At 52.8% G+C, this 23,844-nt stretch overlaps 2 protein-coding genes across 10 annotated transcripts in view; one reads left to right on the top strand and one right to left on the bottom strand.

Annotated features, from left to right (window-relative positions):
- The window catches only part of FKBP15 (FKBP prolyl isomerase family member 15), a 41,274-nt gene extending 19,675 nt beyond the window's left edge, over positions 1–21,599 (top strand). For 5 of the 8 annotated variants that reach the window (XM_066610928.1, XM_066610927.1, XM_066610926.1 and 2 more), the window contains exons 28-29: positions 103–196; positions 734–2,352. In XM_066610928.1, coding sequence (XP_066467025.1) covers positions 103–196; positions 734–811 — 172 coding nt within the window. In that variant the 3' untranslated portion in view covers positions 812–2,352. Of the gene's footprint in view, positions 1–102; positions 197–733; positions 2,353–19,425 lie in introns of those variants that run through there. The other 3 variants (XM_066610922.1, XM_066610923.1, XM_066610921.1) reach the window with 3 other exon arrangements.
- Positions 5,256–23,341, bottom strand: LRSAM1 (leucine rich repeat and sterile alpha motif containing 1). 2 transcript variants are annotated; one of them, XM_066610929.1, is made up of 25 exons: positions 23,122–23,341; positions 21,960–22,116; positions 21,456–21,512; positions 20,782–20,826; positions 20,476–20,553; positions 20,171–20,239; positions 19,219–19,303; positions 18,764–18,885; positions 18,457–18,547; positions 17,872–18,002; positions 17,118–17,147; positions 16,603–16,725; positions 16,122–16,261; positions 15,895–15,939; positions 15,382–15,452; positions 14,463–14,562; positions 13,987–14,074; positions 12,882–12,956; positions 11,752–11,832; positions 10,645–10,740; positions 10,415–10,513; positions 9,894–10,025; positions 9,036–9,117; positions 8,741–8,874; positions 5,256–8,294 (listed from the first exon to the last, which is right to left on the bottom strand). In XM_066610929.1, exons 2-25 carry the CDS (start codon positions 22,029–22,031, stop codon positions 8,169–8,171), a joined length of 2,172 nt encoding a protein of 723 aa, XP_066467026.1. In that variant the 5' UTR covers positions 22,032–22,116; positions 23,122–23,341; the 3' UTR covers positions 5,256–8,168. The 2 variants fall into 2 exon arrangements, with proteins under 2 accessions (XP_066467026.1, XP_066467027.1); XM_066610930.1 differs by having other exon boundaries at positions 23,176–23,341.
- Positions 23,342–23,844: the final 503 nt, after the last annotated feature.

Raw genomic sequence — 23,844 nt, 5'->3', positions numbered from 1 at the left:
ACACACTGACTAGCATTGGCTCTCCATAGTTTGACTTGGCCATCCCCTCCTCTCCTGCACTCAGAGTTCACTCTGTGTTCATACCGTGTTCTTGTCTCTTAGCCACGTTGAGGACAAGGGCAGGTCATCTAAAGCTGCAGTTCGTCAGCCATCCACGCCTGGTGGGCCGCTGGAGGACGAGGAGGAAGAAGAATTGGTAAGGCCTTTGTGAGGGGGGGGGGGTCTCTGTTCCCAGAGCTGTCCTGGCCCGATGCGTCCTAGTACAGACAAAGGTGACCAATCTGCAGGCAGAAACATACTTGAAATTGTGAGGCCTTGGCGCAGGTGGGGGCTCATGTCTAGGGGCAGTTGCTTCCTTGCAGCATGGACAGAGGAGACGGTCTTTTATTTCAAATGAATTTCCCTGGGGTCCAAAACTCTCACCTTCCCTTTAGCTGCAACAGACTGCTAAAAACTTTAGCTGCTAAAGACCACAGGGGGTTTAGCAGGCTTGCCCTGATTAGAGGGAGGAACTTCTAGCCCCAGCTTGACTCCTTAACCCCCTCCCCCCAAGACTAGCAAAAGGAAGTTACTATCCAATGAGTGAACCTTGCCTATTTGCTGAAAAAACTACCAGCTCCTTCCTGTCCCAGAGTTCAGCTTTTTTATATACAGTATGGTAGCTGTCTCTCCTGCTCCATCCAGTAACTTTGACCTAACTGTGTCTCTTGTTTGGTGGTGGTGGGGATTTCAGAGCCTGAAAGGCCGGCCTCCCCCAACCCCTCTCTTTGGGGACGACGATGACGACAATGACCTGGACTGGCTGGGATGAGCGGACTGGCTGAACAGACCCCACGGTAAGACTTCTTCGGCGCACCGAGTGATTGTGGTTCGTTCCTGGGCTGAAATGGATGGGACTGAGTTTCTCTGTGGGGCTCCCTGGATTGCTCATTCGGGGCAAAGCGGGAGGTTGGTGACGGTTTCGCTTGTGTCCTTTGGAGGGCTGGGGGCCCCATCTCTCCGCCTGGACTGACTCAAGGAACCAACTTTCTCTCCCTCTCTTCCGTACATCCACATCTGACCTAAGCTGTCTGCAGCCAGGCATTCTGCTAACCCTGAACATTTTGTGCAAACAAGACAGGCTTCTTCATAAGGAGATGGAGGAGGGGCTGGGGGCCTGCCCCCCCCCCCCGGCTGAAGGATTCCCTCTCCGTGTGAATGCCAGAAGGAGAGTTCTGAGGTGCTGAGCATCCCCTGCACCCCTTCTGCCTCCCTGGGCCTTGGACACTGTTCTCCTGTTCTCAAGCTTTGTGGTTCCTCCACACATGCATTAGATGGGAGGAGGTATGCATTGACTAAGTTTGGGGGGGGGCAATTCCCAGTGTGCCGCACTTGGAGCAGGCAGTGGAAGTAGTCTGGCTGAGCCGGGGCAGGCCTTGTTCGATGTTTGTCTAATCTGCCCCCGTTGAGTGCTGCTGGAGAATGCAACCATGCTTGCAGCCGCTATTCCTTGAGAGTCTGCTCACAGCCGGGCAGCACAATTGGCAGAGATGCTCACGCTGCTGTTTCCCCGGGTGAGAGGGTGGCTAATTGCTGCCCTCTTGGCCCGGCGGGTATGTTGTTTGGGGCGACTTTCAGCCTGATTACACCTGTTGCGGCGAGAGGGATGAGCAGAGAGCCTGTGGCTTGCCAGGAAACCCACTGAAGCGTTAAACTAGCCCTACACTCAGGGTGACGGTGGCGGCTTATGTAAGAATGATTCATAACATTATGATCAATGAAGGACCTCTGGAGCGCCAGTCTGTGCTCAGAAGCTCCCATGTAAACCCGTCTGATTTGCACATCTGGGGCGGAGGCTCATCCCGCAATCTGGGTTGTTGGTGTGGGGCTTCCCCCTGTGGAGATCTGCCTGTCCCTGTGCTTGCAACCTGCCCCTTAAAGGCATATTTAAAGCTACCCTAAAGATGTGGTTCCTGTTGGCACATGGGGGTGGTGGTGGTAGGAGCCAGCAGTGGCCACCACCTCAAATTTGTTTGATTAAACTCACTATTCACCCCAGCAAAACCCGGCTGTTACTTTCCTATCCCCCCCCCCTCAAGTTGTCACGCTGCCTAGCTTCAGCAGGGCTCAGAGTCAGAGCAATCTCTGATATACTGTGTCAGCAAATGGGCTGCTTCAAAGGACTGATTTTGGGTGCCTTAAAAAAAAAAAAAAATCCCAGCAGTCCCATTTTTCCCCCCCTTCACTTGTCTCTTGGCCTTAATGGGGAGGAAGGCTGCACTGGATTTGGCCGCCTCTCTCTGGACATGTCTCCTGGACCTTGGCAAGATGTTACTGTCTGATTCTCGGAGAAAATAAAAGTGCAATTAAATGGAGTCTGCATTATCCTTTCTCTCTTGTTTGACTATGATTTATGCTTTCTGGGCATGTTCGTTGTGTTTTGAGGCAGTGCTTTGGGGGGGGCGTCTTTGGAACAAGGCTTGTCCGTAGCATTTTGCAAGTAGCCCTCTTCTACATACTACGCAAATAAAAGCCTTGGCAACTGCTGGGTTCATTTAATTTTGCTGCTCCTTCTTTAAAAGGAACATCCAACTGGCAACGTTGCCCTCTATTTCCTTCTGTTTCTGTCTCCTTGCCCTCTGCGTAGAGCCTGTGGCTCGCCTCTCCTCCCGCTGTTGGCTTCATTCTCTTTGCTGGATTCAGAAAGGAAAGGGGTGCAGTGGAGGTGGCAGCTGGTGTGACCACCTGGTTATTGGTCACATCCCCTCATGCCCCAGGAGGTGTTGGGCTAGCCTTGCGCGAGTCTCTTGGGGTACAGGGGGACCACGTTATTTTCCTGTGTTACACCACTTTGCGCACTGGGTTTGTGGTGTTGAAAAGAAGGGTATATAAATTTTTACTGTCGGATTTGGCATACCGTACTTCTGTCCCAGTTGCGGTCCTGGCGCCTGAGGGGCATATCCTGGCCTTCCTCCGTCCACTGCCTCCCTCGAGGTGTACTGAGATGTTGCTGGCCCTCAGCACGCCCCCAAGGGGAGGCAGTGGGCACCGGTGGCCCTTGGAGTGGCATGGCTGTGGTTGAGGCATCCCCCCCAGCCATGCTGCCCCAGGTCACTTGTACCTGTAGACCCCCCCCCCCAATCTGTTCTGTCCCAATCCTTCAATGAATGGGATTGGTGTGATGGTAACAGAGGCGAAAGAAAGTAAACTCTTTGTTTTAATTTTAATGTAATAGACAGTGTTACCAGTTTGTGGTGTTAGAGCCAGCATTCTTCAGGCCTGTACCAATTACGTTGAAGAAAATGACTGAATTGTCCTGGTGGGCGGGGAAAGCGAGCAGACAGGTCCTCACTCCCACTGCTGCATGAAGTGCTTGTGCCCCACCTGCGCACCCCACATCACCTGGCGCTGAGAGGTTGATGAATCAGTCACAGGTCTCCAGGGGCGCAGAGGAAGGAGGAGGGCCTGCACCACTGTCCGACACAAGATTCCTGTCCCAGCACTGACTCTGCTGGAAAAGCTCCTCTCCTGCCCAAGAAGCTGAGGCTTCTCCAGGCTGCTTCTCCTACTTGAAGAAGACCAGGGCGAAAAAGACAGAGACGATGAGGATGATGATGGTGACAGCAAAGCACAGGCGGAGGTTCTCCACAGAGGAGGGCGCTGGGGACGGCTGTGAAGCAGCCCTGCTGGGAAGTTCCACCACGACGGCGCTGGGGACCTCCTCCATATGGTACATGCCCCATATTCCCATCCCAGAGTGGAGCCTCACTGGGTAGGCTGGAACCATGCTGCTGATGGTGAAGATGGATGGGCCAGGCCTGTAGTTGAGCCCCACATCCAGGGACCTGCTGGAGTCTCTGGAGGAGCCCTTGTTGCCCCCTGTTGCTTCTTCCGGGCCTGTCCACACCTGTCTCCAGGGAGCCATCCCCCGCAGCAGGGCCTCGTCATCCCTCAGCGCCTGCAACCCTTCAGGGGGCACCATGGTCACTGTCCGACAGAAGGGGCACACCACAAAGGAGAAGGCTCCGTTCCGGCAAACCAGCTTGCGCAGGCAGGCCAGGCAGAGCGAGTGGTAGCACCAGAGAAGCTTGGGCACCTGTTCCCCGCCGGCCTCCCTGTACACCTCGTAGCAGATGCCACATTCTGCCATGTTCACATCAAGCTGCACATCTGCAGGCGAGAGGGCCATGCTCGGGGCGCGAGGAGTCCAAGTGCTTCTCAGTTCTGGGGGGGCCAGGCCCTCAGCTTCCTTGATGACAAAAGCAGGAGACTGTTCCTTCAGAACTGAAGGTGGGCAGCCGTCGTTGCCGGCACTGCTGCAGGCATAGCAGCTTCGTGTCACACCGCAGAGACTCTGGTGCCTGGGCCTCCCTCAGTCTTGAAGCAGAAGGGAAATTTCCTGCCCAAGTGCCTCTCCTTGGAACCTACTTTTGCTGTAACCTAGGTGCACCTGGAACACCGAGAAGAGCAGTTGCCTGAGAGTGCTTTAGAGGACCTTCCAGCTGCAGTGCAGCCCTAGTGTGCTTCAGTAAGGGCTGCTGGCTGGTAAATAAGGCTCCTCCGCACCCGCCAAGGCTGAACTTTTCAGTCTTAATCGATGACTTGTTAACCAAAGGCATGTTTTTGTTTGTGGCACGATATCTAGGGCTGGGTGGGGTTTGTTCTAGGAATAGGCTGGAAGGAGGGGTGGCAAGGGGTTATGTAGCCACATTTTGACCGACAGAAATAGGCACACACTTCCCCCCTCCCCTCTTTCATTCCAAGGATCACTGGGTGGGCCTCTCACGCCCTCTGCGATAACAGTTTGCTAAAGGCTTTTCTCTACCTGGCTGTGTCCACGTACTTTGCCCCCATTTCAAAAAAGCAGCCCGATCAAGTTAAAATATTCTAGGGGGGAAAAATGCAGTGGTTGTGCCACGGTCGTGCCAGTTCAAAACAGCCCACTGTGGGAGTGTGTCGCAAACTTAGGGGGGTTTGGGGTGCTCAGAGTTCTTGGTTCTCGAATCCTAAAGCCCTCGAGGCCCCCTGTTCAGTAGTACTGCCACCACCCTGTACGTGCCAGTGTCTCAGTCCAGGGACACTGAGACCCTCTAGGCTTAATTCTATCCCTTGCAGGCACTGAGCACTTTCTCCAATTAAAGCTTCAGTCCTCGAGTTACTAGACCTCAGTGAGCACTTGGTAGCTTGCTGAACGGCTGGGCAGGATTCTGAACCCCAACAGACAATGAAACAACTTGGTGAAAGAGATTTTAGTTTATTAAGTACATAAGGTTACATAAGGCAGCAAATGCTAGAGGCATAAACATCTAGGAAACATATCAGCAATAAAATAATAAAGCTAGCTGGCTATCTCTTAATCCCTAACTCTCACCTGGGTCAGTTACTCTTGTAGATCTTTTAGCTCCAGGCTACCTGTGAGGCCAGATGCCCATGGTGCACAAAGGAACTCACCCCGTGTAGGATGTTGCACCCAAAACCTCTGTCCAAGAAGGGACCCAGGCACACCCTTTGGGCCTCATTATTATACTTCTGTTATGCTAATACCTCAGTACTATTAGCATAATAGTATAGTAACTTCATACTTATTTAGACTGTCCAATCAGAAACTTTTGAGGACAGAACCTTCTTGAAGTGGGCCTGGTTGCTAGTCCTCCTAGTTCTTACCCCTCCCAACTGGAGATCCACAGCTGCATTCCATTCTGGCGCCCCTCAGTGTACTGAGGTGTTACAACATTCCAGTGGGTTGTAATTCTTGTTGCCTGTCCTTTCTGGCCAGCAAAGGAGAGACAACAATCTTTGTGTTTGTTTTACTCACATTCTTGCAGCTAGGAACTGCTAGCCACTTCTCCGTTACTGACTTAGTTTGGTTCAGGCTTCACCTGCTAACCAAGGCCTGACACGTTACATATTCACGACAGAGTGCATGTAATTTCACTGTGCTGTTTGGTTTGCTTACAAGTACAGCACAGGCTGGACAAATCCACTCAAGATTGAACTGGGCAAGATTCAGAGCTGAAGCCTTAGGGATGACAGCTCTTGAATCTGGCTCAGTGGTGAGGCTTTCTCAGGCATCAGGCGCTCACCTCCCTCTGCCCAGTTAGCTCTACTCCCCCCCATGTTATGTTATGTCTCCCAAGGCAGAGCTGAGTAGAGGAGGGTAGGGGCTAGTGTGCCATCAACTACCACTCTCCATACTGTCCTCTTCTAACCCAGCAATCAGGCTGTGTAGACACTGGTGCATTGCCAGATTGGGGCTGAAGGAGCACTTGGCCTGCTGTCTCAGGCATGCAGAGATCTCAAACCAGCCCTGACTGCTCTAGCACCTCCCACCAATAGAATGTGAAGGCATTTCCCGAAAGCAAACAAATAGGGACTGTCCCTTGGAAACCGACATTCTAAGGTTTGCACCTAGGATGCAAGCAAGAATGCTGCTTCAGCGATGGTGCCAGTCACCCCCTGGTGCTATATACTGCATTTAAGTGTCATAGCAACTGATAAGTAGAGGCATTCCCACCTGTATATATGACAAGAGACAGACTGCTTCTTCCACAAGGGTGCATCCTTGTTAACATGCATATTTAATCCATTGGCAATTAATTCAACTAAGGTTTCTTAAGGTGGCAGGTTAGTTCTTACATAAACTCAGTGGGTCTGGAACCTTTTACCACTTTTTAGAATGACAGTCTGTTGGGACCCACTGGAAGTGATGTCATGGCCAGAAGTGACATCATCAAGCAGGAAAATTTGACACCCCCCCCCCAAGATTAAATTAAAAGTTTATAATAAGTTTAAAAACGTATTTAAAATAAAGAAGTTGCTGATATGTTTAAAAAATTCCCCAAACATTCCAAAGGCTTCAATCCTATCCCCACTGACCTGGAATTTAAGTTGACTTACCTCCTATTGACTATCATTGCTAAAAGCCTATACATAGTAGTGTGTTAAAAGTACAGATCAGTAACATTTCCCCAAACGTAGTCATACTATCCAGTCTAATATGTTAAAATAAACATTGAAATATAGGGCTGGGTCATGACCCACAGTTTGCACAAAACTGCATTAACTGACTAATTTGGACATCTACTGTAAAGGCAAACAGGAGGGCAACACAACTGAGTTTCCAAACTCTCTTTATTTCTCTTCTGGATACAGGAGACAATCACACTTTCATTAGACCAACACTGAGAAATGGATTCATGCAGGATGGATGCTCAGAAGCTGCCCCAGCCAACCACCCCCCTGCTGCTACCTGAATCAGGTGGTCTTCCTGCTTGGTGTGGGGGTTGGCATTGCAGCTTTTCCCTTCATTATTTCTCTCTTTGGCAGACAAATACTTAACTGCTGAGGGTGCAGCTATAACCCTTATGGGAAACTACAGTCCCAAGACCCTTTGCAGAATGGTTAGACTTGGATCTAGCTGTATGGCTGGGATAACAGATATGACTTGGAGGAGCACAAAACCGATGGGAGACGCAGCATGCTTAGGGCTGTTAGGTGACAGTGATGAGCCAAGGTCCAGCAAAGGCACACTGTGACCACGTAGGCAGGAGGATTTGAATGCAAGGCTGTGCTAGGGAAAAGGGGGGCTGTTTTAAGGCCCGACATTGGAAATTTTGGCATCTTTTGCCCCAGGAAGGGGCTTCTACGGGCCTGACACCTTTGGACTCACCAGTCAGTGCTACATTAAAACCAGGATCTGTGGACAGGTGGGCACGACCTTCTGCTGAAGCTCCCTTGTCCCATGGGCCTGATGGGCATTTTAAGTAGTTTTTAATACCCTGGCGTAGTGTTATCAAATTGGTGCCGATCCTTAAATGAATGCTACCTGGAATGGCTTCAGCCACAGTGAGCATCTCTTGAGTCTTCAAGTTAAGAATCATCTTGCTGGCTTTCAGGAATAGGGAATACATTTTCCCCCAACCCTCTGTGTATACTTTCTGTCCCCAGTAGCCTCCAGCTTAATGCTGACCATAGGAGCAGGGAGGGCCATGGCCAAGGAGGAGGAGGCGGACATGCTTTAGGAGCACATGACAACAATGACAACAACAGACAGGCATTGACAAAGTGCAAGACAATAGTGCAAAATTTCAGGCCTCCGCCCCGTGCCTGGTGGCAGCTGTTGTCTCCAACCTGGGGAGAGGAAATGGGGACAGCCAGCGCACCGCAGGAAAGGCAGTTCCATCCTCCGGCTAGCCACTGTGGAAAAGGCGGATGCGCTGGACAATGTCCTTGCGGCACAGCGGGCAGATGTGCAGGGCTTCGGAGCATGTCTGGCAGCAGCAAACATGGCCGCAGCTGAGAAAGACCACCTGAGCCTGGGGGAGAGAGGAGAGGGGGTGACACTGTGACATCACCGCTTCGGCTTCTCCCTGGGATGGGGCTTCACATGCCTTCTCTGGTTGGGAGAATGCTCAGCGCCTCACCCTCAGGGAGAACACCCTGAGGTAACTGGGCAGAGCCTCTGAGGCAGTCATGCACCCCCTGCTATGGTTGCCTGGAGCATGTCCCCCTCAGGCTCCACCCAAGATATGCCTCTGCCTGTATCTAGCGAGTGCACCGCAATGCCCCGCGGCATCACAAGGCACTCTGGTTTAGTCAGATGGATAGTGCCCTGGGGACCGGAGAAAGATATAAATGCGATACAGGCCAAGAAACAGCAAGCCAAGATGTTGCCTGCCATGTCAGACTCCTGGTCCACCTAGCTCACAGCACTGTGAGTTTAAGCAACCCATGTATGGGGGGGGGGGTCCCAGAGGCCTACCTCTTGCTCCATACAGACCACACATTCACAGTGCTGCTGGACCAGAGGTGGGGCGGACGGACCTTCAGCGTCGCTGGGCTCTGGGCTGGCTGCTGGGGCAGTAGGCACCGGCTCTTCTGTGGGCTTCAGCAGCTCTGCAAGCAGTAAGAAGGAAAGCTCAGAGGGAGGGGGGCCTGGCCTTGGAGCTGTGCCCCTCAACCTCCTTCCAAGGCAGGGAGGTGGGTTTCCAGTAGTATTTAGCTGGCTTCTCGGGGGGGGGGGGAGAGGAAAGGTTTCAGAGATAAATTAATGTTACCTGGTATGGTTTCAGCAACAGCGAGAATCTCCCGGGCCCTCCGAATGATGGAGTGCTGAAGGCCACTTTCAGCTACTCCGATCTGAGGAAAGTGAGCAAATGGCAGGGCGAAGAAAGCATTCTCTGAACCCAGTGACCCTCCCCAAGAAGACACATTCCCCTCCTGCTTGGTCCGCAAACTCCAATATCTTCCAGGCCCTGGCCAGGAAGCCCCCCCAAACAGGAAATGAATGCAACACCCCTCCTCCTGGTTTTTGCTCCTAGTCTCTATTGTAGAAAGAGGAAGACTGCCTCTGATTCAGGAGGCCGCACACAGCCAAGAAATCCCTTTCTTTCTTTTTTAAACAGAGTGGCCCTCAGGTCCCTGACAGAGAATGAGCCACTTTCCCCTTCTCCACCATCTGCAAGCCACGCATGCTTTCAAAATGACCTTGACTGAGTCATTCTGTGTGTCACCTCTTAAAAATGATTAATCATTTAAATAACCATCCTATTCTCAAGCTCCCAGCACTTTAGCCTTCCCACGTAGAGAAGGCTCTCCAACCTCCTCATAAGAACATAAGAAGAGCCTTGCAAGATCAGGCCAAAGGCCCATCTGGTGCAGCTTCCTGTATCTCACAGTGGCCCACCAGATGCCTCTGGGAGCACACAGGACAACAAGAGACCTGCATCCTGCTGCCCTCCCTTGCACTTGGCATTCAGGGGTAGCTTACTTCTAAAACCAAGAGGTTGCACATACCCGTCATGGCTTGTAACCTGCGATAGACTTTTCCGCCATAAAATTGCCCAATCCCCTTTTCAAGGCATCTCAGTCCAGATGCCATCACCACATTTGCCAGGCAACGGAGGATCTTGTACCTTGGCAAGCTCGCTGGGAACCATGTTGCTCAGCATTTCCAGGGAGATCCGGTGGTGAGCAAAGATGGGTACGTAGTGGTCGGCCGACAGATCGGCCAGTAGCTTCACCAGTTGCTGTTCCAGGCCTTCCTCCTGCCAAAAAAAGAGGGGGAAGGGAAGATGAGCTCTGGCAAGCTGCCTTTGGACAGCTGAAAAATGCGCCATTGGTAAGAAGCTAAGGTGTAACCCGTTTAAAGACAGTCTGCTAGATTAATCTTAAAGATTTTACAGACTAATTACATATGAATAAAACTGCCCATGTAAAAACAACCATTTTGCAGGAAAGTGTATATTTGTGATGTACATGCGCACTGCGTCTTCTTAGAAGACATGTGCCCTCTTGTATGAGTACGTGGAAGGCCTTGCCTTCTGATGAACCAGAAGCCTAGTGGGGGCAGCACTAGAGCAGCTGTGACCAGTCTACTGCCGGGCCCCTGGGAGGAAAGGATTCCGAAGGGACACCTGGGCACCTGACCACTCACCTGCAGCCGGAGCGAGAGGGGCTTCTGGTCCAGGAGGCGCTGGTACTGGATCAGCCAGTAGTTCTCTTGCTTGGTTTCGCTCTTGGCCTCCAGCTCCCGCTGCAAGGAAGGGGAAAAAGGGTCAGGCGCTTGTCCTGTTCGGGGGGCACTGGCCAATGCTGAGCAAGACATCTCTGAATGGCTGTGAGGGGCCAGGCACTCCCTCCCCTCCCCCCACCCCAGGCTCTCACCAGGATCTCCTGCAGCTCCTCCTCTCGCTGCTTTTTTTCTTTCAGAAGCTGCTGCAGCAAGTAGCTGAGGGCTCGCCGCTGCTCCACAATGGCCTCCTGGAAAGACAGCATCACACAAGTGTGTGGGCTGGATGCCTCCACCACAAATCCTACAGCCCGCCCCCCCCAGCACATGCTCAAACAGGAATCCTCCCTAAAGAGCCAGGGTTTAAGCTGAGATCAGCTTAAGCTTGCGCAGCCGTGGTGATGTGCAGGGGAGCACATTTCCCAGGTACTGGTCTGAATCAAAAGCAGTCCTAATGTCCAGAGAAAGCGGAGCTTGCTCTCTGCCAGGGCGGTGGCCAGAAGGACGGCGCTGGGCTGAGCTGCCCAACCACACCTGTGGCTTTGTGACCGGCCGGAGGCTGCGTGTTGCACTCCTCACTGCAAAATTCTGCACCAAGAAATGCTGAATTCTGCAATCTGTGTAAGGCAGACAAAGGTCAGCTAACTGCAGGGAGGGGAAAGGAGCTATATGCAGGGGTGCCCCCTATATCCTACTCTGGCTGCCTGGGCTTTCTGAAAATCCATCTGGTGTCCTGGCCACAGCTCTGCTGCAGTGAGGACTAGAAACTTAGGCCTTTTGTAAAACCAAAAGCGTAGAATCTGTATAAAATGAATTATATGCCCAACGCAGCATTCTCTGATGGAAATTCCAAAAAATAAGACCATCACCGCAGTCTTAGCTTTGCTTGTCGCCGAGCAGAGGGGGTGCCACTGGAGAAGGGAAGCATGTTCTTTCGGGTGTTGCTTTGGGGGGGGGATATTGAAGAAAAAAAGAAAACAAAACCAGCAAAAATTGTGGGATAGAAACATGAAAGACTGAGTGGGGCGAGCAAAACCCCTTCCTCCTTCCGGTTTTGGACCCGGCGAAGTCCCGTTCCTACCGGATCTGCCAACAGTTCCAGGCCTTTGAGGGCAGCAGTGTTTGCAGGAAGGCAAAAGGGAGATCCCCCCACCCCAGCACCAAGCCACCCTGAGGTTGCAGAAGCCGCATGGCTGAATGGAGAGAGCATGAATGAGCAGATGGGTCGAGATGGGGAGCCCCGCCAGACCCCGACGACATACCTGCAGTGCCTCCGTGTCCAGCTGTTGCCTCTTTAACTCCAGCTGGGTCAGCTGCAGTAACTCTCTCTCTATTAACTTAATCTAGGCAGAAGACGAAACAGGGGGAGGGTGTTTACTCGCAGTGGGGAACGAATGTGGCTCTCGGCCACCTTTCAATACAGCCCTCGCAAAGCCAGCACCACACCACCTATTACTTGGGAGCTGTGCTAAGGTGTCACTGCTGGAAGGCAACCAGTGTGATAACTGGGCTCTCTCATATCTTGAAAACACAATCAAGATTTGTGTATTTTTCTCTTCTGTCATTGGCTGCTAATGAATTCTTAAGTGAGAAAAACATAAGAATTACTTCTGGCTGTGACTTGCCTCATGACATCACTTTCTGCTTTATGACATCACTTCCAGCCCTCAGCAGGCATCACTGAATGATATTCATCCCGCTGTACAAAATGAGTTTGGCATCCCTGTCTAGATGGGATCATGGGTGCCTCTGTGTCGCCCTCCCAAAGGAGACTGGCCAGCCTGGGATTGCATGTTGTACCAGGACAAGCCCTGAGCATCCAAGAGAGGCATCGGTCTCTCAGAAAAGGCAAGAGGATTCTATGGGATTGTCCAGTCACCAAAGCACAGGAAAGACAACCAAGAACCTGACCCAGCACCTCTCAGAACGTCCTCTCCCAGAGCAGGAAGAACAGGGACCCAGTCAAAGGCAGAGGTGGGTGCAATGGGGGGACGGGGGACAAAGCCACTGAGTTGGCAAACGCTACCGCCTCAAACCTCTGGCAACAGCTTGCTCTGCCTCTGGGTCGCGGCCCCACGCCGACAGTGACGGCACCCTGTGGTCCCAAAATGGATTGGAACAAAGCAAATTGGTGACGGAAACGGAAAACTCAATTAAAGCAAACCAAACAAATCCGCAGTAATGATGCTTCCATGAGCTGGGGTGGGATGGAAATGCAATGGAGGATGGGGGCACACTTAACCGGTCCAAGGGAGCGCAGGATTTGGGCACGGGGATGGCTCCCGGCCCCACAGTGCTGGCTCCCAGAACTAGACTTGAGGAGGGAGCCTGGTCTGGGATAAAGGTGGGGTAGTTGCCGCCCCCACCCCATCAGAGCCTGACTTCCACTCACCTGATTTCTGATCTGGCAGTGCATGAGGTCCCTCTTCATCTGCAAGGCTTCGAAAGCCGCCTTCTGCATTTCGCTCTGAAAACACAACACAAGGGCTCTGCCACTGAGCTAAAGCCTGAGAGCTGAGCTACGTGTGCAGGAAGTCACTCCGCACAGCCCTTCCTCGGAATGGACCGCTTTAGACCACAGGTGCGGGGACTGCGTATTGGGACCGATTCTTCCATATAAAATTAAAATGCACACAGAGGAGTAGCAGGTCAGGGAAAAGAAGGCTATTCTGAAATGCTATTTTTCTTTGTGTAGGGAGTTATTTGGCGTGCAGGTTTTCCCCCCACCGTGGGGGAGCAGGCCTTCAACGACACACTGTGTCCAGTGCGGTCTGACGTGGGGCAACCCCTCTGTGTCTTGTTTGGAAGAACGTGGAAGAACGTGGCACCACAGCTGACACTGTGACAATGTCATAAGCCAACCCAGAAAGGCGGCTGCTACTAGTTCCACAGCCCTTCTGGAGGCTGGGCGCTTGTTTTTGTTCCAGTGCCCTGGATTTGCTTTGCTGGATCAGACCAAAGGTCTGTCTTGGTCCAAGAGTCCGTTTACGAGACCAGCCCGCCAGAGGCTTCCAGGAAATCTGAAATCCAGGACGTTAGAGTGTTGTGAAAGTCATTCCCTGCTGCCTGCCTGCCCTCCTTTCTTTCCTTCTGGAAGCCCGCAAGCACCAAAGCCACAGGGCTGTAGACTGCACCTGCACATGGAGGTTCCATTCCTACACATCCTGGCTAAAAAGAAGACAAAGAAAGCCCTGCTGGGAGAGGCCCATGGGGGCCCCATTTAGTCCAGTATCCTGTTTCCCACAGTGACCCACCAGTTGCCCAGGGGAGGCTCACAAGAGATGAAGGCAGACCACCCCCCTCCTGCCACACTTCCCGTGCATCTGGCTGGTGCTTAGAAGTAACAGAACTCTGGATGAGACAGGCCTTTCGGTCTGATCCAGTGGGGCTTGGATTCTATTCTGGAGCTTTGAACCTGCCCCAGATACTGTCTTGGGTGCATTCCTGCCCATCTTGTGAATGTGCTTTTTGGGAGTACGCACACCCCACCCCAGTACCTCTTGCAGAATCTGGCTGATGGCTTTGTTCTGATCCAGCTGCTGCCAAGCTAGAATTTGTTGGAATTTCTGATCCATCTCGGCGAGGCTACAAGAGAAACGGGGTCACCGCCGCAGGCACTTGTGTCCCACAAACAATGCAAGGGCAAGCTCCAGACCATCCAAGGGGGGTTTGCCAACTTTGGAGGCAAACAGTCTGGGGCACGCTCAAGCCAGAACTGGCCAGAAGGTCAGGGACTGGCCCAGGGAACTTCCATGGATCAGAAATCAGCGCTAATAGCCAAAGAACACCAACCTATGTGTGTCTACTCAGAAATCGGTCTTAAATGATTTTAGTGGGACTTATTCCAAAGTAAGTGTGCATAAGATGGAGGCCAAAGGCTCCTCCTTGTTCCTGTGACTTATACTGGCAGACAGGACTCAGCGGTCTAGCCAACCGCACAGGGTTGTTATAATAAAACGGGAAGCGGCAGTACCTGGAACACGTCTGGTTGACAAGATCTTGGCGCCGTGACTCATAGGCTACTTGGAGGAGTTTGTTCTTATAGGTTTCTGCGAGCATCTGCTGCATCGCCGCTGGGGGGAGGTGGAAAAAATGGCGGGAGTCAGGCTGTGCTGGGAAACCGCTCCCTCCCACAAATGATGATGGAGAGGCCACTTCAGAAAGTGGCCCTAGATCTGCTCTCCACACAGCTCTGCACCGAGTGTTGGCAGAAAAAGGAAAACATTAGGAAGAGGAGAGGGGCAGATATGCTGCGAAGGGGAAAGATGTGTGCCTGCCTCTAAGGAAGTAGGAACCAAGAGGACCCATGCCTTTGTTACAGGAGGAGGACTATGGAGCGCACCCATCTGAACAGGAAAAACCTTTGGGACAGTCGCTCTTTGGGACAGAAACACAGCTTGAGACTCTCGCTGCGTTTGCTTAGACCTACTCAACTTGCCGCCTGTGCCTGAAAACTCAGGTGGCCAACACATGAAAAGGCAACCTGTGGCTGCCTTGCTATTGAGATAAGACTTTCAGATCCTTACCCAGGAATAATCTGTGGGCAAGGAAAGACTTGACCCGCTGCTCTGAGATGGGGCCCTTCCCAGGCAGCGGAACTTCCGGTTGGAGAGTGTGCCATTTGCAGCAGGGGGCTGGAACCTTCTCTGCCCAGGGGGAGCCCTTCCAGCCCACAGTTCATATGCAGCACCTCCCCTCAAAATGCAAGGGGGAACCCCTGTGTGCAGACACGTCCTTAGCTGGAGCTTCTTGGCTGTGCAGACTGCCAAAATGTACAAGAACCTTCAGCGGGTCACGCACACCACAGAAGCCCGACCTCCGGTGCTGAAGGATCGCCCACAAGGGCCGCCCCACCTGGGACCCGAGCAAGTGCCTCCCATCGCCCCACTCACAGGCCACCTCCCTTCTGCGCAGCTGCTCCGCCTCCTCCTGTGTGATGGCCATCAGCTGCTCCATCCGGATCCTAGAGGCAAAGGGGGAGAGTCAGCCAAGGGGTGCCCTCCACCGCCCATCGTGGATCAAACTGGATCTCCAGTGTTCGGTTTCTAACAGGGGCCAGGGAGATGCCCCCAGCAGAGGCTACTCAGTGGCAAACTGTTCTTACATATGGAGGTTCCATTTAGCTGACACAAGTATTAAAAGAACAAAGTCAACCTTCTATTAAAAGTCACCTTAACTAAGTGAATTTTCAAGGTAGCCGTCTGCTGGGTTAGGAACATAGGGCGCTGCTGCTTGCTGAGTCAGACCCTTGTTCCATCCACCGTGGAATTCTCTGCACGGACTGGCAGCATCTCTCCAGGCAGGTGTGGTCTTTCCCAGCCCTGCCTGGCGATCTTGCCATGGGCTGAACCTGCTGGGCTCCTTGTGCCTGGCTCCCCCCACCCTGGGACACCCATGAATCTCACCGATCGTTCTCCAGTGACTTAAGGATCGCAGAGCTCTGCTTTTGTCTAGAAAGAGAAAAACAGAGGACGTTCTCAGATAAGGAAGAGGAAACACCCAGTATGAAGTTCTGACTTGTCCTCCTCCCTAAACCTTGGCATGTTTTTTTCCTGTTCAGCCTCAACTCTCTTCTCTCTGCCCTTGCCAGAAACAAGCTTAGGACTCAATCCTATCCTGCCCCCATCAGTACCTCTGGTTCTCCTCCAGCAGCTTCTGGATCCGGCCAGAGACGCCCTTCTCCATTCGCTTCACTTGGTCTAGCAGTCTCAGGCGCTCTTCACCCAGGCGCTGCTGGTGCCGGGTCAGGCCCTCTTCCAGCCTGACTTGCTCCTGTGGTGACCAGAGGGGCTTTGTCACTCTCTCTGCAAGCCTGCTTTCTCTTCCCTTTGAGCCACCCGGAGATCAGGGGAGGGTCCTCGCTCCAGACTGCCAGTCTCAAAGGTACGCCTATGAAGTTGCCTTAGACAGGTCAGCCCTTGGTATCCACTGGGGATTTGAACCTGGATCTTCCAGGTCTAAGTCCTGAACTGGTACATCACCTTGGTTGCAAATGGTGTGCAAGGACAAGCTCCACACCTTCTGCATCCCTTCACCGCTGCTTTGGGATGGTGACAATGACACACACTGATTTTTTCAAGAATGGAAGGTGCGTTGAAGGGAACATGGCTTACCTTCTTCATGCTCTGAAGGATCTCCCCCTTCTGGGTCTGGCTCTGGTGGATCAACTGCACTTGTTCTCTCTGCTCCGAGTCCAGCCAGCGCTCAAACTCCAATTTTTCCTGCGTCTTCTGCTCCTGAGGAGACCAGGCAGACAGCTGTGTCAACAACACAGCATGCAACGTGCTCACAGGTGTCCAACCCTATGCCAGGACTGTATCAGGCTGCAGGTGGGGCTTATTTTCTTGGACAGCTGGTAGGACAGGCAGAAGTCCACCATTTGTCCCCTCCCCATGGCTATGCAAAGCTGTACCCACTGAATTTCTGCCTGTTAGGCGGCTCTCAAGTGGTGACATATGCTCAAGGATCTAGTTCTCACTGGAGTGAACCTTTTTTAAAACCTCCTCCGTTGCTCTCCCTTTCCCAAAGTGCCTCTGAATGACCCTGGGAGCCTCTGCACATAAGGAATGCTGAGAGGAGTGTGTCAGTTTGCCAGAAGATGGGACTGGACAAGGGGGCGATTTCTTACCTTCCGCTTCTCGTAGTCCAGGAACTTGTTCTGAAAAAGAAGCAAAACGAAGACAACCAAACCTGAGCTGATTTGTAAGAGGTGATGTGACAGAGCAGGATGTCTAGAGGGGGCCCCAGTTCTTCTCAGAGGGAGAAGCCAAACCAGTGCCTAGAACAGGGGTATCAAACTTAAGTCCTGTGGGCCAGATACAGCCCCTGGAAGCTCTTTATCCAGCCTCTGCGATAACTGGGCTGTCCCAGCACTGCTTCTACTGAGGCTCTGGGAGGGAGAGGTGAAAGGAGCTCTCAGAAGGAAAGGAACACTGGGATAAGTAAGGTGGGGACCAAGAGGGGTGAGAGAGGGAGAGTGAGGTGCTGGGAGAGCCCAACTGCTGGGCTGGGAAGTGATGCTACAGCAGAAGTGCTGCTGAAAGGGTGATTATTGGACTCTCCCATATCTTGTAAATATGATCCGTTTTTCACATTTTCTCTTCAGTCGTTTGCAGCTAATGAGTTTCTATGAGACAACCAAGTGTTTCTTTCTGGTCACCTTCTGCTGAATGATGTCACTTCCTGCTTAATGATGTCACTTCCCGCCTTCAGCAGGCACCATGACTGCTATTTGGCCCACTATATGAAATAGGTTTTGATGCCCCTGGCCTAGAACATGTACGGCCAACATGCAACATGCTGGCGTCAGGGAACTTGGGGCTGCAGGAAGGTCTTGGGGATTCCCAGACACTTGGAGAAGCTGCTGGCCCCTGACTTCTCACCTGCCACTCTGCCTCGTTGTTCGCATATTGACAGGCTATCCTGCTGACTCCGTCCACTGAAGTCTCCCCTCCGTCTCTCTCCAGTACGGGGAGCAAATACTGCGACGGGGAGCTGTACTCCATTCCTAATTCTGGAAGGCATGAGAGTGCAACATGTCAAACCTTGCGGGAAAACGATTAGGCTCAGTGTTGTGGGTGGAGTCCAGGACCCAGACCAGGGAGGGCGGAGTTTAAACCACGGCTTGGCCATGATGCTCAGTGGAGTGCCTGTGGCAAGTTGCGATCTGTGCAAGCAAGCCTACCTTGCAGGTTGCTGTGGGGATAAAACCCTGCCCTGTTGCTCCACAAACACAAGCTTTCCTCTTCCAACTTCAGCAGTGCAAATGCTCCGGTGTGCATGTAAACAAGAGGCCCACAGCCCACACAGATGGTCCCCACATCACCGCCTTCCTTCCCTATCCTGCAGCCCAGTCCTAGACGCATCTGCTTAGGCTAAGTCCTCCTGAGTTCAGAGACTCCCGAGTAAGTGCGTACAGAACCGAAGTAAGAGAAAGGGGGGAACTGGCAGCAAACACAGACACTCACCTGCACATAAGAACCGCTGGATGGCCTCAGTGCCGGCCCCACAGATGGCGTCTGGTGGGTAGATCATCAGCGAGGCATCCAGGGTCAGCGTCTGTAATTCACACACGACGCACAAACTTTGCCACAAAGCCTTTGGAACCAGCCCTTGGCTCCTCATCCATCCATCCCATCCCTCCCATGTTACAGCTACAATCCCAGGCAGTTCACCCAGGCTGGTGAAAGCAGGCTGGATGAGGGAGTGATGGCCCCAGGCTTCACAGGAGATTTAGGCCCAGAGGCATAACCATTCTACAAAGCTGCTGTGTACCTCCAATGTCCGGGCATGAGCCAGGGCTGGGGGCAACTCCCGCACCAGGTTCTCACTGATGTCCAAGGTCCGCAGGCTCCGGAGGTTGCCAACCGTGCTGGGCAGTTCCTTCAGCTTATTGGCTGGAACGGGAAAGGCAGCAAATCATTCAAGCAACAACAAAACCAGTTCATATTCATACTGCAGACAAGGAAAACCCATTTCTGTAGTCCAGAAAGTCACCCATGATGTTGCAGCAGCTGCCCCCAACACTGTACGGCTGATGGGGACCTCTCGCAGTTGCAGTGGGTGCTGTGTACACCAGGGGGTCGGAGCACTAGCAAGGTGGGTTTGATTCTGCCTCAAACTCAGCTGCAGTTTTAAAGCTCCATTTTTTTATTGCTCTCTGGATGGGCTGGGTGGGTCTCTCCCCCCCCCCCCAAGACAAGTCCCTGCTCAAAGGCATTTTCTCCTACCTTTGACATTAAGGGTCTGCAGCTGCACAAGGTCTCCAATGGAATCGGGAAGGGTCTTCAAGAGATTCCTCTCGACGTTCAGGACCTAGTGGTAAAAGTTACCTATTGCGATTCCGTAAAGCCACAAACGTGAGACACTTACTGTGGAACAACTGCAAATCAATTCCAAACGCTTGTTATTCATACTGAGTGGTTTGTCTATTGCAGCACCCCAGAAGACAGCACTGGACCTAGAGGCATCTTTGTGTCTGCTTGGAGTTTACCACCAGCATTTTCAGGACAAGGACCCCACAACCCCTGAAGGACAGCAGTGCTACTTGGAGAGGAAAAGGACAGCCAGTAACACCCATTCTGGATCAGGACACTGCTGAGGCTCCAGGAAGGCCTGACAGAGCCACAGCTCTCCAAGAGCAGCTCTGCAAGCCACTTCCTGTTGGGGGCGCTCTTTCAGCCCTGCTCCTGGTTATTTTGTTCCTGCTGGACAACACCCTGTGAAAGTTAGGCCTCCCTCTCCTGAACCTGCCCCAACTTCTCAGACCTTGTTAAGCTGCTTGCCTTCCGTGCAGGTATATGAGATGTCAGGCTCCAAGTGTTTGCCCTTCCAGTGTTTGCCCCTCTAACACTAGGCAGGCATCCTGTCTGCATATCACAGAAGCGGATGTCGCACACCCCTCTTCCTGTGCCTGACAATGCTTCCAAGGCCTGAGCGTACACGCGCATTCCCAAAAGTTCTCCAGGCTCGATTGCATCATCTGCAAATTAAGTTCCTAAGCCCAGCCTTGGACATGACCCAGTTCTGGGAAGCTGAGCCTGAGCTGGGTCACTCAAAACACCACAAGGAGATGGAAAGGAATCAAACGGAGATGGAAAGGAAGGTCTGAATCCCAAACATTCACACTGCCCTGGAGAAAGGGTTTTGATAAGGCTCCCTAAGGCATGGGTGGTTCTTTACCTGGAGAGATGTCAGCTGACCAATGTCCACTGGAAGTGAGGTCAGCTGGTTGTCATGGAGATCTAAAACCTGAAAGAGAAAGAGGAGAGGTGGAATGGCCATCACTCACCTAGGCTCTCTAGCAAGAGAGGAAGGGGAACTCGACATTTCAGCTAGCAAAGTGCTGGTGTGTGACAAGGCAAACATCTTGGAATGGGCCTCCAAGGGATGACCCCTTCTGCCCACACACAGCTCCCTTGTGGCCACACCCATGCCCCTTTCCCTTGCCCCAACTCTAGCGACCCACAGCGACACCCGCAAGTTACCTTCACAGTTATGAGATTCAGGAGACTGCAGGACTTTGGGACAACATGGGTCAAGCAATTGGTGTGAGCAATCAGCACCTGAGGACAAGAATCCAGGGGACGCTGTGACAGGGATACCGGGAGTCCTTTTTTAAAAAGTTATATATCAAAGACAATACAGCAGGTGGCCAGTCTACAGTGATGAAAACGCGCCATTTCTCGATCTTTGGTCACACTGACTCTTATAAAATCATTTATCGCACCCTTTGTGATCAAGTCCTCCCAGGGCAGCGGAAACAATTGATGCGTCAATAAAGTGACACTTACCTTTTTTTGCAAGACTTTACAGGTTGCAAAGGCTCCGTAGGGAAGCTGAAACACACACAAAAAAAGTGACCAATGACGGGCCAGCTCAAAGAAAAGGAAATGATTCCCCAAGAAGGGAGAAGTCACTCTGTGGCCCTAAACAGAGGGGAGTCTGCTCTACCTGGCTAGACTGAATACCAAATGGGACACTTGGGGTGCAATGACCACAGGGGAACAAGCAGAAGAAGCTGCAGCTGCCTCAGTCAGTGAATGGAAGTCAATATTATTATTATTATTATTATTATTATTATTATTATTATTAACTTTATTTATATCCTGCCCTTCTCCCTAAAGGGACCTAGGGCGGTCCCTTTATAATAATAACAACAACAACAACAACTTTATTTTTACCCTGCCTTTCTTCCCGAAGGGACTCAAAGCAGCTTACAACAGATTAAAAAACATAATTTAAAACAAATAAAAACATATTAACACAATAATCTGGATCTCTGGGCTGTAACTGACTCACACTCATGGGGACTGAGCATGGAACCACCTCCGAAGGAGGAGTAACCTGGAAAACCTTCCCCACCAAAAGAGACCGCCGCTGAAGACCACTGGCCTAGCACCACATCCTTAATCTTTCTGTCACTCATTCACTCAACATGCAAATTGGGTGCCTGCGGAGGACATACCTCTGAGAGTTCACATTTGGAAATGTCCAGGATGTCGTCGGCTCCTGCTTCCTTCGCCTGTTGGAGAGACAGAAGGTTAGCTGCAACTGTGAAAGCAAACCAGTGTTCTTCATGCGTTTGTGAAGACTTGTATGGAGAATTTGATCTCGGATGCTTGATGGAACTCAAGTAAAAAAAAGGCTGAGTCTGAATGTGGTGCATCTCGCTCAGCATCAGATTGCAAGAAGCTCTCCAGGAGTTTAGCCAGATGGAGGGCTAGTTGGGGGCGGCAGTTAGGAACGGGCACCCATCAAGCTACTACCTGCTTCAGCCTTTTATCTGAGTAAACCAGGAATGAACAGGCAAAGGTAGTTCTGCTGCCTCCACCCAGAGCTACAAAACAGAAGGAGGCTGCCTTGAGGAAACCTCCCCCTCAAGTTAACACAAAGCCCCCCCAGTACCTCTTGAAACGGAAAACAAGAGTGAAAAGTCAGTCATTGCTCCCCCCCCCCACGACAGCCTTACCAGGCACATCTGGTATTCGAGGCGCTTGCGGGCTTCATCGCTGGGCTTCCGCTTGCGGAAGAAATGCAGCATCTTCCCGCCGTCTCCCTGTATCCAGGCTCAGTGACAGAAGACGGGTGGCGGAAAAGGCAGGCAAGGCGAGGCGGGAGGCTGAGACCTGAGCGACAGGAATCCCTGGGTTATAAACATCTGCTTCGCCTGCTGTTCCTGTCTGACCAGATCTGCTCAGGGTGCTGCCCCTTCCAAAACTCAACAGCAACAAATCTCTCCCTCTCTCTCAGACCTTTAATAGTGGCCTGGCAGTCAGATATTCAGCAGGTGCAACTTTTCTTGGCACAGAAGAAAACTAGCATGGCAAGGAGAAAGGTCAGCTCTCTGACATCCCAGAGTGGGGTTCTCAGCTGTCCCCCCCGTACCACTTTGTGTGGCCCAAGTACTGGAGGGACCACCGGAAGTAACAGGCGAAGATGTCATTGCCAGTTTCCTCCAGACTGAGAGGCCAGATACGACAGGACAGGCACCAGTAAGAGGCTTGGGGTGGGTGGGAGCAGGCCAAGTGTGCCCGCTGGAGCTCTGCCTGTCGAGCCTCCTCCTGCTGCTGGTCTCACTGCAGGGGACGGGGGGGGGGGCTGTGTGTGCCCACTGGTGGCAGGAGTGCCGCCCCTCTCCTGTTTATTCTGCAGTGGAAGCTTCCTGGGGCATGGGCCTCCCTGCGCAGCAACCACGTGATGTCCTGGAAGCAGCAGGTGGTGCTGCTGCCTCCCGCAGGGCCCGGGTGGGGGTCCTCGGGGGCTCTGCGGGAGCTTGTTATTCACAGAGGAGAGCAGGGGGAGCTTCCCCGGTGGGCTTCTGCCTGCCAGGCAGTGCAAGGGGGCCAGAGCCCTTCAGGGTCTCCGACGGCCAAGGGGGCTGCAGGCGGAAGCGGTCTGGGACCCTCGGCCTGGACTCCAGCCTCTGCCCCACTTCTGGGCAGAGGTTCAACTGGTGCAGCTCTACTGATGGGTGGGGAGATCAAAGCATCCTTGGCCACGCCCACAAAAGGGCGTGGCCACCCGTCAGAAGCCCCTACCTTAGGTAAGGAAGCCTCCTCGGCCACGCCCAGAAGAGGACACACCCGAGCCCCGCCCACACGGGTGTGTCCCCTCCCGCGCCCCGTACTCACGGTCTCATTCCCTCGCAACGGTCCTGGCCTCCTCCCCCCGCCTCTCACAGGCACCTGTTCGCCTCAGGCCCACTCGTTTCCGCCCCCATCTCGCTCGCGTCCCATGAGCACCGCGTCGGCACAGACACCCCGAGCCCAGAGCGCCTGCGGAGTGAGGCTCCTTCAGCCCTCAGGTAAGATGGCGCGCGCGGCTTCACTGCCTGCCACAGTAAGCATGGCGGCGGCGTTCAGCCTCGCGAGATTGCGGTTCCGACTCGCGCGAGATTGGGACTTCAATCTCTGTTCCATAGAGCTAGACAAGGGTAGAGTCAAAGCGCAGTCTTGTAGAGCCAGGAAAAGGGTAGAGTAAAAGTGCAGTCTCGTAGAGCCAGGAAAAGGGTAGAGTCAAAGCGCAATCCCATAGAGCCAGGAAAAGGGGAGAGTCAAAGCACAGGTCCCATAGAGCTAGGAAAAGGTAGAGTCAAAGGGCAGTGTGACCACAGCAGCTCCACTCCCTGGGCCTCTTCGGGGTCTGGTGGAGAAGCCCTCCAGCCGCAGCTGAGCTCCAGCCCTCCAGCTCCTGGGAAGCCTGTGGGCAGCTGGACTGTTGCGGCACAGGCCTCCGATGCTTGTGCCGGCTGGTGCTTCAGTGGTGCTTTGACCTCTGATGTCCGTGTCCCTGTGATAACGCCTCAATCTCAATCAGAGCCACTCAAAGCACGGCGCAGGGCCAGGTCTGGATCT

This window comes from Tiliqua scincoides, chromosome 16 (assembly GCF_035046505.1).
Source record: "Tiliqua scincoides isolate rTilSci1 chromosome 16, rTilSci1.hap2, whole genome shotgun sequence".
NCBI lineage: Eukaryota > Metazoa > Chordata > Lepidosauria > Squamata > Scincidae > Tiliqua > Tiliqua scincoides.
This window is presented reverse-complemented; position numbering and strand designations above follow the sequence as displayed.

What these genes read in the sequence shown, in the direction of transcription:
- LRSAM1 (XM_066610929.1), bottom strand. Translation starts at nt 22,031, where the DNA reads ATGCTGCATTTCTTCCGCAAGCGGAAGCCCAGCGATGAAGCCCGCAAG. An exon ending in TGAATCTCATAACTGTGAAG is followed by an intron (nt 20,240 to 20,475) that starts GTAACTTGCGGG and finishes TTTCTCTTTCAG; the next exon opens with GTTTTAGATCTCCATGACAA. An exon ending in TGGACACGGAGGCACTGCAG is followed by an intron (nt 10,741 to 11,751) that starts GTATGTCGTCGG and finishes CTGTCTTTCCAG; the next exon opens with GAGGCCATTGTGGAGCAGCG.